The following is a 16,808-nucleotide window of genomic DNA, read 5'->3' as shown; positions in this document are numbered from 1 at the left end:
TATGAAGCTATAGCTATGCGTCTGTTTAATTCAGTATGAGCTGCATAGGCTGCAACAGAGCTTGAGTCACTAGCGAGTGGTGCGGGCAGCCGAAAACATTTGGATATGTTTCATAGAAAATGCCTTTTGTACAATGCACTGTAATCATTAATAGGGATGCAACGATTAGCTGATTTCACTATTTAATTCGTCACAGTTAATTAATCATAAAGGCTTCTCTAACCCGGATTTCTGTTGAAAAAAAAATTATGACAAGTTCCAAGTTATGAAATAGGAATGTGTTTGAATGTAGAAGCCTACTTCAGCAATGCACGGCTTTTGTTATGCGAAATACAACATTTTGAATGTTAGTAAACAAAAAAAATCTATTTGGACAATGCAACTGTTTTAAAATATAATATATTAACATTTTAATGTAGAAAAAGCCAACGTGGGTGTCTTTATGAGCACAAATACAGCATATGGGCTCTTATATGTAGTTGTGTCATCACTCCTATAGCAAGTCATATCTCTCCGGCCCTTCGTTTGGGATGATTTTTATGAACCAGCCCCCATGCCAAACTAATTGAATAGCCCTGCTATGCACTATGCACTGTGTACTTACGCACCTACACACTTAACAGCACACTGTAATATATGTGTGCAGTATTGTCCCAAATGGAATTTTTTTTTACTAAGCAGAAATTCAAACTGTTTCCCTGATGACGTACGACGGATGCGATATTAGTGAAATAAATGACCAAAGTACCAGAAAATACCTGCCATGCGTACAAGCAGCCACTGAGTGAGTGAAGTGGCCATCATTCCACACTTCTTTTTGAATAAGTGCATTATCCAGGTAATTAAAGTGCAATTATTATTACTATTTTATTATTGTTATTATTATTTTTTTTTAGAGTTTTTAGTGTAAACGTTACATTATTTACACTACAAAATGGCGTAGAATTGTGCATAAGTATGCGATTTGGGACAAACCTTATTTAATTTATTTTTTTTTTTTCTGTTAAAACAGCAATAATATAAAGTGAAAGGCATTTTAAAAAGAAGAACTTTAACAAGGACAGGCTTGCAGATCGCTGGTAAAGATGCATCATCACCCGGACTACAATTCTGTCACCTTATGAACTACAAATACCAACATGTACCTCACACACTTCTGTTTTCAGATCACTCATGATTACAGACAAACAGCTTGGATGATCAAAGACTGATTACACAGGCTATATAAACTGCTCATATCTCCACACACTTTGGAGACTTCTTGTTGTCTTTGACCTGTGACATTATGACAAAGGTGGGTTGTAACCAATTACATTTACTCCTGTTACATTTACTTGAGCAAAATTGTTGAGTAGTGTGTACTTTTTGAGTACATTTAAAAATGTGTTCTATTACTCTTACTCAAGTAAATTTTAGACAAAATTCATTACTCTTACTTAGCTACTTGGCGGCGTTCCTCCGTTACTGTCGATTTATATTAAATATGATACATATGACTTGCAAATATCGCGAGGTGCCGCATTGGAGAGGTTGTGTCGCGAGAGGTTGTTATAGAGACGAGCCTCCCGCTTTCATTTGGTTAGAGCACACGTGCTTATGTTGGAATGGTGGCTGAGGTCAAGGAAGACGTGTGAGGAATACTGCGGTAACTCCATGGCCTTCTGCTGTTCCGAGACGAATGGTCATGCTGTCTGTGCAGTGAGTTTATCGGACCAGGTCTCCCGCATCCTAAAGTTCAGACTATGTTTTTATTCCAAGATGTCAACAAGAATAGTTTGATAATGCTATACACACTTTAGCCTACATCGAACTGACATTGCAACATATACATGATTGACAGCTCAAACCTGAAAAAACACATAGTGGTAAGTGTCAATATTTTCCAAATTTGAATCCAGGTTGATGCAGCTATAGATGTTAGTTATTAAATGCTCTGTTCTTGTAACATGTTTAGTTTTAACATTGGTCTGACATCCGACCTGGGCAGTCAAATGCAGATTTGGCAGGTCTCAAAACACCTCTGAATTGACTGATGCTTTGAATTGCTTTAGTCAATTTAATCACATGACCTGAGTGTTTCAAATCACTTTAGTCACTTTACCTGGGTGTTTCGGATCATGCTTCGGTGCAGTGTTTGAAACACTTGTGCTTCAGGATCTTGAAACAATGTCAAAACGTCAGTTTCACGTTATAAATCCCTAGTCTTGTTTCTGTGTTTTCAGTGTTTGCCGCCTGTATCAACTATTTGCCGATGACTTGACTATGATTCTGGATTACCCGTATGCTACCATTTGTACATGTTGACCATTGCCTGCCTGACGACAATTCTTAATAAAACTGCACGTAGATCCTCACTCTGTTGTCACCCGACTCCATTGTTACAGATCATTTATGGATTTATCACAGTATAAAAAATATATATGTTAATTAACACTTTACGTATTTTGTGATTCAAAAGTATTTTCCGTTTATTTACAGTTATGAATTGCATTATGGGACCTTGATCTCTGCTCTGTCAACTTTTGAACTGTACAGTCTAACAAAGTCACTTTTACTGATATTTCAGATGTCTAAGATAATATAATGTGAAATAAATAACATAGAGAGTGTAAGAATGGGTTTTTAACTACAGCGGTTCGAACTGTAGTTTTGCCAAATGACTAAAGTTATCATTATGATGGTGAAAAACTGTACATTCTAGTCAAACCATCCTTCTGCAATCTTATACCAAAAACAGAAATAAGTACAGAATTAATAGCTAAAAATGTGGGAGAGCATTGATATTATGTGATTGTATTGTATTGCAATATGGAGCAATTAGGTGTTGATATTAAATCAAAAGAATTTCACAAATACTTGAAAATGAGATAATTTAATGAAAATACTTATCTACGGTTACAACTAAATTAGCTATAAATAACTGTATAAAATGATAAAACATGAAATGATAAAACATATGACATTAATTGTACCTGCTTAAATGTAAAAAATAAAGTTACCTGAAAGAGTGAGACAGGGGGAGGGAGAGAGAGACAAAGAGCAGTAAGTAGGCCTCAAAGAAAACCTGAGAGCAGTAGAGCCAGAGAAGACAGCCTCCAGAGAAGGAGCAGAGCAGGAGAGAAGCAGAGCAGGAAAAAAAGTGCAGAGCAGGGGAAAAAAAAAAAAAAAAAACAGTTTACCAACTATTTTGTATGTTTCTTGACCATGTGACCAAAGCCCAAATACTGAGACATTCAAACTGACCAATCAACATGTGACCACATTGTAAAAACCCCAAAGTCCACACACCAGGCCCTGATCTTATCCGTATTTGCCTTTGGAATTTGTGTGGACCTTAATTGGTGAAAAAGACATGTTTTACCATATAAACAAATGCATATGATAATTTAGACTCTTACAAGAGAAATAAACGATGTGTGAATTTGATGAAGAGTTTATTATTTAAAAAAACATTTTAATGAAATCTGTTTTTTATATCTATACTCATTTTTGTCAAATTGATTTCATGCTGATATAGTCACAATTATAACTTAATGACCTTAATCTTGTCTTATATTAAAGAAAAGAAAAAAAAAAACAATGGTCATTGAACATTTAGATCTCATTAATGAACATTATAGTGTTCACATAGATGGTAGCACTATTAATGTACCAAAAGTATCAACATGACTAAATCTGCATTCCAATTTTCTAATATATCTCCATTTCTACAGTCCACTACAAAAAATCTAATGTATCCACAAAATCAAAAACAAAATCTCAGTGTAGAGGAACAGCCAAATTATACAGTACAGAAAAAAAAAGATGTGTTTAGTGAAGACACAGTCTAAATTAAAGCACAATTTAAAGTAGAACCTGGGAGCCTTGGTGGTGTTGGTCCTCAGGTGGAAAGACTGTGGGTGTGTTCACACTTGGCAGGTTTGGTTTGATTAAAATGAACTCTAGTTTGACTAAAATAGAAACATGGACCAAACACATGACGATCTCACAAAATCCGAAAACAAAAAGAGCTGAAGGCTCAAGCATACCTGTTTCTTTTTCCTGATGTTGCCATTATAATTCATCACAGGCATCTGAAGCATGTCTCCTTAAAGCAGATCTTTATCTGTATATGATCCCACCAGTGTTTGATCTCCTTTACACATAAAAAAAAAACACTCAGCGGATAAAAAAAATACCATCACAAACACACAGCAAGCATCTTTAGCCAAACATGCATTACTATTTATTACGATAAAGTTCCATTAGTTTATGTCAATGTATTTACCAACATAAACTAAGAAACATAAACTAAGAATGAAGAATTCATCTTCCAATTATTAACAATACTAATATATATATATATATATATATATATATATATATATATATATATATATATATATATATATATATATATATATATATATATATATAATATTTCTTCTTTATGAATCATAGTCACTGTTAATATCAACATTAACTAATGCATTATTAAAATCCCCATTTATTTATTTATTTTTTATTGAAGTCTCCTTAGGCAGAGTAAAAGCCAAGTAAACCAGAACTAAATGTGACAATTACATACCAAATTACAAATGCAAAATCATCTTCTAGTTCAAATCAGATTTTTAAAATGTTTTGGTAACATCCTACATTAAAAACAAAATGAGGAAGAAGCCCAAAACTAAACGCTGTATACTTTTGGCAGCAAAGTGTTGACTTAGGGTCTGCTGTATGGATTTCTAAGACATCTAAATGATCAAAATACTGGAGTCACTTGTAGTATACAATTCACTTCAAGTCTTCTGTTGTCTGATTGATAGTCAATATTTTTTAGAAACAAAAGGTCATTTCTTTTAGTATTCTGAAACTGTCCTCCTTAAGGTTGGAGTACAGTAGACACATCTCTTTTGCTGGGAAATCCATACAAAGTAAACGTAAAAAATTATATATTTCAAGTAGAACACTTACTGGACTCAATTTAACTTGATTATCCATCCAATATTTCTTTGAAAAATGTGAAGTGAATTTGCTACAACAGGCTTTTTGGGGAAAATGCATTTGTTTATCTCTATATATTCACTGTATTGAATTGAATTTAATCATAAAACGTTAAATAAAACATTTACAAAAATGAGAATCACAACTGCTATTTATATACATTTGATTAGTTGTTTTAGCTTTTAGAGGTGGCATGGTGGCTCAGTGGTTAGCACAGTCACCCCACGGCTAGAAGGTCGCTGATTTGAGTCCCGGTTGGACCTGTTGACATTTCTAAGTGTAGTTTGCATGTTCTCCCCGTGTCCATGTGGGTTTCCTCCGGGTGCTCCCGTTTACCCTAAAACATGTGGTATAGGTGAACTGAAGAAACTAAATTGGCCATAGTGCATGACTGTGTGTGAATGAATGTGTATGGGTGTTACCTAGAACTGGGTTGCGGCTGGAAGGGCATTCGCTGCGCAAAACATATGCTGGAATACTTGGCAGTTCATTCTGCTGTGGTGACGCAACCTCTGAAACAGACTAAGCCAAAGGAAAATGAATGAATGATTTACAATAAAAAAAAAAAAAATGATAATTTCTATCAAAAACATTTTTTTAAGATTTGTATTATGCTGAGTAGACTTTTTTTCAGATTTCTTTAATGAAAAGATTAGACGTAAAGTTTAGAAGAACATAATTTATCTGAAATCAAAATTGTTTGTGACAATATAAATGTCTTTATCACCCCTTTTGATCAATTTAAAGTATTTTTTAAACAAAGTACTAATGTCAATAATCTCTTTACAAAAAAAGAAACAGAAGATATTGACAAGTTTTTTGTATAATAGTGTATAATGTTACAAAAGCTTTGTGATCTTTGGATCTTTCGATTCATTAAAATATGCGGAAAATTTTTGTTAATGAATATGTTCTTTTGAGTTCTTATGGTTCTAATCAGCATATTAGAATGATTTCGGAAGGATCATGTGACTGGAGTTATGATGCTAAAAATTCAGTTTTGAAATTAAAAGAATAAAATATATTCAAATAGAAAACACTTATTTGACTGCTTTTGCTGTATTTTGATTCAAACAAATGCAGGCTTAGCGAACAGACTTATAAAAAACATCAAAGTTTACTAAAGGCTCTAAAACTTTTCACTTATTTTCACAATCACCAGTGAACTACCTTAATAGATCACTGGAGAACATTAACATTTACATGGACTACAAGTACTGTCAGGCACCACAAACACACCTGTTCTAAGCCTCCGATGATTAGACTCACACAGCTTAAGCTGCTCATGAACTGATTACTCTCACATACAGTATATACAGCTCACTCTGACATCCTCATTCCCGAGTCTTGTTATGTGTTATATTGTGTGTGGACATTACATTTCTTGCCTTGCCTTCTGTGTTAAAACCTTGGTTTATTTGTTTGTTTTATGTTGTCTGCTGCCTGCCTGTACTGATCATTCTCCTGTTATTTGACTATGACTCTGGATTTCCTGCGTACATCTGTTTGCCCCTGTGGTGACCATTGGTTGCCTGAACATCCTGCTCATAAACCCTGCATTTGGATCTGCACCTCTGTTGTCAGTGTCCCTTCGCATGACACTTTTCCAAATAATTTACTGGTTCATATTTTAAGTGTAAAAAACTGAATATTTTTGTATAATTTCTGCCTCTGAATAAAACAGAGACTCAAATAACAGCTTAATATTCTCCTACATAGCACCACATAAACCACAAAAGCTTGATTTATCAAGAAGCTTTTGTCCAAAAAGTTTAGTAAAGCATTCAGTTTCTATTATTTCATGTGAGGCTTTCCAAGAATCAAACAGCCTGCAGGCATTAGATTTATTTACAAAATCTTCCAAATATAATGTGAAACGTTGTAAGAACTCATAATGCTAAAGCTGTATATATAAAAAAGAGGGAGATGTTACTCCGTCGCCCGCTGACATGTGAACAATGTGGACAGTTTCTGCGGACACCGACTTTTCTACTAGCAAAGTCTGTCACATTGCTTCCTTTCCCATCATCACAAACATCACCGCATCGCTGATGACAGATTAGGAGGAGGAGTGTGCTTTTTCCTCTCACTTTAAAGTCACCTTTGTCTCTGCTGATGACAAGGTCAGTGCTTTCGGATTTGGAGCCTGAGCAAAGCCTGTCGCTGTGTGACTGTTGGGTGATGTGTGGTGTTTAAATATGCCACTGTATTTTTGCTGCTATTGTGTGCCTCGCAGCATAACCTTGCCATGCAGTCTATGGGCATGTGGTTGAAGTGAACAAACCCACGCAGACTCCTGGAAGCTGCAGGTCAGAGGAGAAGAACATGAGTTTGATTTTATAGACAATCATAGACCTTAAGTTAAAAGAAACTGTCAAAAATGTGCCCATATTATGATTTGATGTGGTCAAATGTAGCGTCAATGTGTAATATTGTAGTCGTTTGTTATTGTAAAAAGTTATATAAAGCATGTAAACTATTTGAAAGAAATACAAATTTGCATATTGTGAGTCTAGTATATGTTCTGCAATGGCTGCCCATGAACAATGTCTACTTTGACCTTCAAATGCTGTAGTATAGCCTCAGGTTAAGGTCTCTAATTGTTATAGTAACCTATTTTAATATTCGCATCATTGTGTTTATTCATTCGACCAATTAGAGCAAAGTAGGCTCTTAGAAAGGCAGGGTTATAGAGACCAGATCATTGAATGCACTGTTTCAGACACTGGGAGAAAGAGATGGTGCTGCAGTGTGTTTTACAAGTAAAACTGTATTAAAAGTTAGAATGTTTTAAACTAAACTGCATGCAATTTAAATAAATACTATATATTCATTTATAAATAATAATTCATTTACAAATGACCACATTTTTTATGGTAAAAAGCAATTAAAAAATACCTACCTAAATGTGTCAGATTGATACATTACAAGCCTATATTTTAATGTAATCACTTTGTTTCTAATTTTTGTTAGTAATGTACACTAGATTTGAATTTATTTGTTGGTACAGGACCCTATAGTGTATCAATTTAGGTGAGGACAGAAAAATAAAGTAAACTGTGACATGTTAGAAAACAATTTTTGATGTGTCAGGGACAATGGATGTGAGGATCCATGTGCAGTTTTATTAAACATAATCATCAAACAGGCAATGTTCGAAACAGGAACAGACAGGAGCATGCAGAAAATCCAAAATGTAGTAAAAAAAAAAAACAGCCAAAAGTTTGGGATAAGCTGCAAAACAACAAAAAACAATAAACAAAGCAAGGGTCAAAAACACAGCAAAGGCAAAAAAAAGGAGGACGCTTTGAATTGCTCACTTACAGCGCTATATAGTCAATGTCATAATGTAATAAATCTATTATGGACTTCCAGCTGTGGTTGTGTAATCAGAAAGAGAACTGGAATTGATGTGTGAGATTGTAGTTCTCAACTGCAACACCTAGATCCATGATGATCGTGACACCAGGTTGTATGATTTTTTTGTGATGATTGAAATATGTTCAATTACTTTAAATGTTCTCACAGTTCAATGGAATTTGTTAATTTGTTAAAGTGTTTGGACTCACACTGAATCACCACTGCTCACCATTTTCTGAATAACCATTGCTCATTTGTCACTAACCCTTTGCATTTGCAGAGCAGAGCTGCAATGAAATAGATCTGCCGGCATCTGGTGACTAGTGACCTTTCCAAAATGGCCAATGTACAGATGTGTGGAATTGTAATTAATTATCTAAGGTAACTAATTATCTAGCCATTTACATCAATGACCTAAAGCACCAACCTGATGCTCTCCATTTCAGCCAAAAGACAACATGCTAGCAAAAGGCTGTGAAGATGTCATTAAAACACACAACATGCATCCAAACCACATTGAGGATCATGCACTTTGACTCACAGAATGACTCATAAAGTACGCATAATGTACGACGCTATTGTGTGTGAAATATGAAAACACGACGCGATTATTGCATCAGATAATAGTGACCAAAACACAGCCAGTTGCTCTTTTTTTCGCAGATAGCGGAATGATGAGACCACTGTGCATGCCGTTTTGATCCTGCTGATGGGAGAGATTGAGAGACGAGCCAAAAAATATCACACACACTTAAACGACAACAACACAACAGCCTGCAGAGATAATGATATTCCATCCTCCGCTGCAGTAAAAAAAAAAAAGCCGGCCTTATTTGAATACCTCCATCCGTTTTACATAGAACATCGAGCTACTGTATATAATAAATATTGATAGGTCTGGGAACATCTAGACAACAAATCCGCAATCAGCATTTGGAAAAGCTGGAAATGCTACACTATTGCTTATAGCGCAAAACATTCGAGTACAATCAGTGTTTCACAGACGGTTGAGCTCAGGTGAAAGGAATACACAAGCTTGCAGTGGCCCTGTTAAGCACTGAGCAGACAGGATGAAATGTACATTACAGATGACTGCATTAGATAACTGCATCAAAACGCCTCAGCATTGTGCAGGATTCTGAGGGACCTTGAAGGGTTTTGCAAGACGAGAAGCGAGACAATTATTTTCTTTCTTTTAATGGGCTTGTCAAAGGCTGCTTTCTGCTCGCTAAGAGGGGCCCAGGATGTCGTCTTTTATGTTGGCTGCCTGTTTCCCTTCTCTCTGCTTAAAAAAAATGCTCTGGAGAAAGAATCTGTGCTGTGACATGTTGACAAAGTAGTCATGATTCTTCTCCCTGACTGTCGATTTTAAAAAGCAGCGCGTTTAGTAAGAGAAACAGTCGGATTCTGGAAGTGACAAAGACATTCCTCGAAGGTAAATTAGTTTTGAAAAACTTTTTTAAAGAAGACTTGAAAATCATCTTTAATGGTGTACTGTAATATTTCCATAAAAAAAAAAACTACATTACCCATTGTGCTGCATGAAAACTTTCACTACTTCCATCAAGTTTGCAAGTAGGCTGCCTTCTGCACCTAGACTGCAGCTCTGAACAAGAAGTTTGGCCATATGAGAAACGGTCGTGTCCAACTGAGCCTGGTTTCACTCAATGTTTTTCCTTCACTTTCGTCAATTGGTGAAGTTTGTTCCTTAACGCTGTCCACACTAGCTTGCGTGGTTCGGGACTTGTGGAGCTGGATTTGATGAATGGATTTGCTCTGCAGTGTTTGGACTTTCAGCAATGAAAATAAAAACCACACTGAATTGAACTAAACTGAACTTCAACTCTGAAAAGTAGACTGATACAGTTTCAATTTGCTTAGACACAATCTACACTGTAAAAGTGCTTTAGAAATAAAGATTAATTGAATTTAAATGAACTGATTAAATACCCAAGGTTCCATCATGTTTTTTGATTAAATTTTTAAAGTTGTGGTATTCTTTTTGAATCACCCGGTACATTATTTTCAATGTCTGGGTAAAACACAAAAACCTTTTTTCCCCTTTTAACACAATATATTTTAAGATGTTATTATTATTATTATTATTATTATTATTATTATTATTATTATTACTATTTTGAGAAACGTTTAAAGTATATTGGAACCATAAATATGTCAGACTAAATCATTAAAATGAATCATTGACTTCTGCTGTTTTCAATTGTTTCAAAAACACTGATTTCTTTACAATGTAAAACAGCATCTTTGGATGTCTTTTTGCTGAAGATATTGTTGTCCTAAAAAAACAGAGAAAAAAAAATGTTTTTACACATACTGTATGAACAGTGTGGTAGAAAACTTTTGCAGTTTTAAAACCTTGACTTTTCCAAAACGCAGTATACCTTGAAAATGGTTATTGTCTCATGCCTACTTTGCAATGTTATCACATATTTCTTTGCTTCAAAACAAAGTTTGTAATTTTGCAACCCACTTCATAGCTGGCTTATTTGGTTTAGGGTTTACAATATTTCACCAAAGGGTTTTTTTCAGTCTCTTTGATTATAATTTTTTTATTTCTATATAACTTTCTGTACAGTGCCTGAGAAAGCTCAAACACGCTGCATGTTAAGAAACACATGCAAATGGAAATATTTAGGAAAACATCATTTTGCTTATTTTACTCCTTAATCATTCTGTACACATTATTGGTGCAAAAATGATTACCTTGCAGCACATTTGAGCTCTCTAGGCCACCAAACCTAAGAATTCTTCCACATCTAAAGTGTATGAACAAGGTGACACTGCACCCGCTTTGAATCACTTGATTAAATGGGTGTTATCAATGGTTATCAGCTAATAGATATGGGTCAGTAAGGGCCTATAGTGCCTACTGGCAGGCTATTATCATCCATCCACATGGTTAATCAGCTATACTAATAGATAGGACTCCAGATCCAGATCAGTTTTTACATTACTGTGTTGGGTTTAGGGTTGGGGTGGGGGTAGACGTTAATGAAATACAATTAATGGGAAATTTAATAAATCATATAAATAATTCTTGTTAACTTCCGTTCGCAGCCACATGTGCTCTATAGCTGATTGACCATGTGGATGGATGATAACAGCCTTCTGAGCTGGCTCATATCTATCAGCTGATAACACCCATTCAATCGAGTAATAACATTGGAATCCTCTTTAAACCTGCTGATGATAAGTAACTTTGCAACTACAGTACAGTACATCTGTAATGTACAATCACCAATCAGTCATTAGAATAAGCAGACTTTCGAATATCTGCTAACATGTTTTTTGATTGCCCTTCAACAGGCATTGTGCATATGTGCCTTTGCAAGTCAAATTAATCTGCTAACCCTAACCTAATCATCTACTAATAAACTAATGTATTGTTTACATGTAATTGCAAACTTAGGGGAGACCATCAAAGCACAAACAAAAATAACAGATTTCCCTGCTCAAACAAGACACACACATACAGTTTTATGCTTGTACTTTCTTTTATTATTTATTTTTCTCAGAGCTGTTTGATGTTACTATTTTATAGCATTTTATACAAGACAGATGTGCAATATTTAATAGGAACTATCATAAACTCAAATATTTTCTCCAGAGGAAATTGAGAAGAATTAGCATGCACTTGCTTGAAGAGAAATATTTGATTACGCTTTTGAATTTAATGCCTCTTTCCTTTAAACCAGTGGTTCTCAAACTGTGGTACGCGTACCACTAGTGGTACGCGGGCTTCCTCCTAGTGGTACGCGGAGGAACCGCTGAATAATGAAAGAAACAATTAACACTTTTAATCCTTTAATGCCTAATATAACATCGATGTGATCAGCATTGGCTGTTTTGTGAAGCGTACGATCACAACGCTGTGCTTAGAATGTTTATTTTAGTGCACTGTGTCATAAGCTGCTATAAATCAGTTTCCGAAGTTTAAGAATTGATTCTGAAGCGTGATTTGACTGACATGAAAAAGTAGCCAATCACAGTCGACCTTGTCTAGTTGCGTGAAACGTAAGGGCGGGACGAATGCTTTCTGTGTTGCAGAGACAGAAAAAACAACTTAAAAACAAATGTTTTGTTGGAATAATGCTTCTCGGATGTTTTCACTATCGAGATGTCTAGCAGAGCAATTAAACCGCGGACATATTTCCTGCCTTTTTGATGATCTTCATACACGTTTCGCTCTCCGACAGCCAGTCGACTCGCCTCTGACCTGTCACTCCTCTAAATACATTCTGAATGGCGGCGCGGGAATGAAGGTATTGCGCAATTACTCATTTCTACAAATGTGGCGAGTGCTATATTTTAACACGAAAGCGCATTCATGTACGTAAATCGCTAAAACAGATATGCGAGCTCTTAAATAGGCTTTTTTTTTTCAAATGAACTGCAAGTCCTCTCAGGATCGCCTGTGTGCTCAGATTGAATACAATCGCGATCTTTCCACTATTAAAGTAGACATTATTTATCTTTGTTCCTTGACTAAATTTAGTCAAAAGTATTCAAAGTAATCAAGTATTAAGAAATAGATTGATACATGATCGATGACAATGCTAATGGTCTTCTTATTTGGCTGTGTTGTGAAGTGAAACTTACTTTTAGCAAAGGTGTATTTTTTTCTTTTTTTTTTCTTTACGACAAATTAATTATGCTGGGAATGTTTCTGGATGAGGTATTTGTGTGATTTACACATTTAGCTGTATTCTGATCTGTCCTAAAGAATTACAGGTCAAAGCAATCCGTTGTTACTTATTGTTTATTTATCAAAATTAACAATAAGGCTCTTAAAGCACTGCTTTGATAAATGTAGTGTTGTCATATTTTAAATACCTCAAGTAAAATGAAGTCATTTGTTTTATTTTTTTTTACTGACAGTGTACTTGTATTTTTTTTAAAGTTTCTATTTTAGATTAGCTTAAATGTAAAATAAAATCTACATGTGATGTACAGCTTTTTAAGAAACAAATTTGCCATATTGTAAAGAAAAATAGTGTAAAATATGTAAATAAAAGGCTACATTTAAATCTTTTTACCATATACTTCAATTAAACCTTTCAAAGCTTGAAAATATCGTTTAAAAAATGGGCAAAAAGTGTCTCTATGGCCTTAAAGATTATTTGGTAGTTTTACCAGTGCTATTGAAAAAGATTAATTGTCATGAAAGGAAAAATCGACCATACTTTCTTTGTTAGTGCAATTTCCTATACATGTAGCTTTGGTATTTAAGCAATTAAACCATTCAATCAGGTTTCCACGTAAAAAAGTGATTTCATAATGAAAATCAGATTTTTTTTTTCAAAAGTAACCAACTAGTACTTTTTAAAAGAGTACTTTGTACTTTTACCTAATATTAATATTATTTACTAAAATTTGTGTTATTTTAGCTGTGTAATAGTATTTTTACTTGAGTACAAAAAAGATTTCTCAAGCATTTAGTGCAGGTTTATTATATTATTAATAATATGATCAATAAATATTATTTTTTTATGTTTTTTATTTGTATCTATTCCTATGCAATGTTTTATGGGTTGCTGAGAATACTTTTCAGGTCTTCAATACATAGCATGTCAGTCTTGAAAAAAAAAAATAGGTGCTGTAATTGATTTTTTATTAGGCTGTGCCTGTATGAACCCTGTCATATGTACATTTAACCTATTTCAAGATTTGTCTGAAAGTGTAGGAATATGACATATAGCCTATATTTATAAGGATCTCCAGCTTTTGATGAATAGGCTACAATGAATACTTTAGATTTAAGTACTGCAGTTTTCTTTTTACTTTTTAAGAACAGCGCCATTTTTTAATGAACTTTTAAAAGCACATTTTAACAAAAACCTTTTTTTTTATCTGCAAGCACAGTTAATGTTCAGACTATTTCAAATGTTTAAAATGAATGATAATAATACATATTCTTAATAATAGGAATTAATCTGTATCGTTTTTAAACTGTGCACACCTGTAGCTGCTTAATTTGGCCTACGACGCTATTTTTTAAAACTGGTTAAAAAATAGCGTCGTAAGGTGGTACTTGGAGAGACAATTTTTTTCTAAGGTGGTACTTGATGAAAAAAGTTTGAGAACCACTGCTTTAAACTAAGCAGTCTGTTTATGACAGGCAACGTCCATTTACAAATGTACAGATTGGAAATTTATCTCAGCTTGTATGGTTAATTAACTCAACTTGTTTAGAGACATCATTATAAAAATGCCATTTTGTTTATGTATTCATTTAGTCATTGGTTTTTCTTTTTATGAGCATCATTTTCAGTCTCATTATTTAAATAGCATATAAAAAAGAGTATTCTAAATATAATAATCCATCCACTAGAATCTATCACGTTTCTGTAATGTTATGTATTTTTTTCAACTTTCCTTTTTATACCTATTTATTAATTTGTAAAATAAATAAAATCCAATGTAGATAAACAATTCTCTCTGTAGTTTAGCAATAGTGAATACATTAAAAATGGTTAAGTTATACACTGAAAAATTTACAAATAATTTAATTACTGTATGTTTAAGCCCATAACATAAACCACACAACCCATAGAAGTTCTTCCTGTTTGACAGCTCAGCCCCCATGTTGGCAGTTGTCTTGGACACAAATTAAACACAAATTAGCAAATCCCATATGCTAATCACGTTTAGACGAAAGTAAAAAAGCGAATTGTCCAATTAACCTGACAGTGGACTTTTATTTTTCAAGTTAATGCTTTTTTAAATGACCATATAATAAATACGAGGAAAGTAAGCATCTCCGATGCTGGAGGAGGAGAAAAAAATCCCAACAAGAGAGCCAACAAGTCATATTTGTGTATCACAAGGTCGTCTCAGACATGACTGTGTTGTTGTACGTCGATGCCCTTGTGCGCTCAGCCAGTGCGCAGCGGTCAGATTCATGCGGTGATATGTTTTCATTGCGTCCGCTCTGACGTGAAGAGCGACAAAGCCCCGAGGGTCGGACATGTAACTTCAGTTTCGTGGGAGAAAGCATTTCTCTGCGCCACAGAAAACAGACGATAAGTGGAACTGGAAGTGCTCTTTTTCTGTTTGTGTTCTTCACTATCACCGACTCGGAAAAACTACGGCAGTTCTGAAGCCACAGGCACGCTGGTGGACACATAAGGATTTTCTGATGAAAGTCAAGGTTGTCCGGCTTAAAGTCGAGGTTATCCAGCGAGGAAGATTTATTGCTTCTCACTGGAGTGCGGAGAGATTTTCTTAGTTCACGTAAACAAGCAACTTATGTTTGAACGATGTTCAATTATGCGTTTGTACGATGCAGGAATAACCGGTGATGATTTGCACGACAAAACCGACTTACTTGGCGTCTGAAGTTTAGTCGTTTGTAACCTAACATCTCTTAGATAAAAGTTTGAAAAGATAATCTAACGTCTGTAAATTCAAATCCTATCCACATTTGGAGAACGCTGACATAAACGCGCGCTATCTTTTCGTCCCAAATTGGAGGAATGCTTCGACGCTCTTGTTGGAAGGATATGCTCAGTTTCATCAAATAAACGCCAGTTGCTGTTTATTTACTAACTTACTTGTCGAAAGTCCCAATAGGAGATATCCAAGTTCTGGAATTGTAAGGTTTGAAGTGATTCTGACGTTTTCTTCAACCCGCATCTGACTGTTGGAAATGAACCTGAGGTGTGAAAAGGACGTTCGTTAAATAAGCGTTGGATTTGTCCGCGAACATTTACGGAATCCTGGATACCTCAACGGGGATTCGAATGGGATCTATCATGATTCTCCTGAATATTCTGAGCGTCCTGTTTTTATCTGGTAAGTAATACAACTATATCACACGAGAGGCAAAAGTATCAACCCGAGAGGGTGAAAGAATAATGAAATCCCACGCAGACAATCATGTATCAAATTGAGATATTGAATGATAGGGTTTAACTGCGTAAAGTGGACAGCTGACGGTTTACAGAATGAACTCGTTCTCCTTTCATACTGCCAGTCTTCCATTTGATTGTCTCATATACAGCATCACTCAATCAGAGATTAAACGAACTGTGTAATACTAGAGAGACTGTTTCTCGTTCCAGATTAAGTTCCAGTTCAATGCTCGTTATTTTACGATGCATTAACGCCTGCTTCCCAAAGAGCAGAAGATAGCAGAATATTTAGCAGAACTTCAGGGCATTAGTACGTGAACTGTCAGGTCCAAAAGTCCTGAACTAAGGACACAGTGAAAAGTCAGTCTCCTGAACTTGAAAATGTAATGGAAATAGTCAATAAAATGTTTAGAAAAAATATATAAATAAATAAAATGCAATAAAATGTATTTTTATTGAATAAGAAAACAATTTAACATTTATGGTTACATATGTGAAAATAAATGCAAAATAAATGTCGGCTTGCTCATCATTCATTCATTACATTTTTGTAATGCATAACCCCAGGGTTCAGCGCATTTTTTTAACCTG

At 34.8% G+C, this 16,808-nt stretch overlaps 2 protein-coding genes across 3 annotated transcripts in view; one reads left to right on the top strand and one right to left on the bottom strand.

The window, feature by feature from the left end:
• The window catches only part of LOC141376343 (uncharacterized), a 254,500-nt gene that overhangs the window by 140,636 nt on the left and 97,056 nt on the right, over positions 1 to 16,808 (bottom strand). The window lies entirely within an intron of this gene.
• Positions 15,342 to 16,808, top strand: part of gfra2b (GDNF family receptor alpha 2b) — a 90,957-nt gene continuing 89,490 nt past the window's right edge. Inside the window, exon 1 of the mRNA XM_688234.9 lies at positions 15,342 to 16,158. Within this exon, the coding sequence (XP_693326.5) occupies positions 16,107 to 16,158 (52 nt within the window). The 5' untranslated portion in view covers positions 15,342 to 16,106. The remainder of the gene's footprint in view (positions 16,159 to 16,808) is intronic.

The sequence above is a fragment of the Danio rerio genome, chromosome 10 (genome assembly GCF_049306965.1).
Source record: "Danio rerio strain Tuebingen ecotype United States chromosome 10, GRCz12tu, whole genome shotgun sequence".
NCBI lineage: Eukaryota > Metazoa > Chordata > Actinopteri > Cypriniformes > Danionidae > Danio > Danio rerio.
This window is presented reverse-complemented; position numbering and strand designations above follow the sequence as displayed.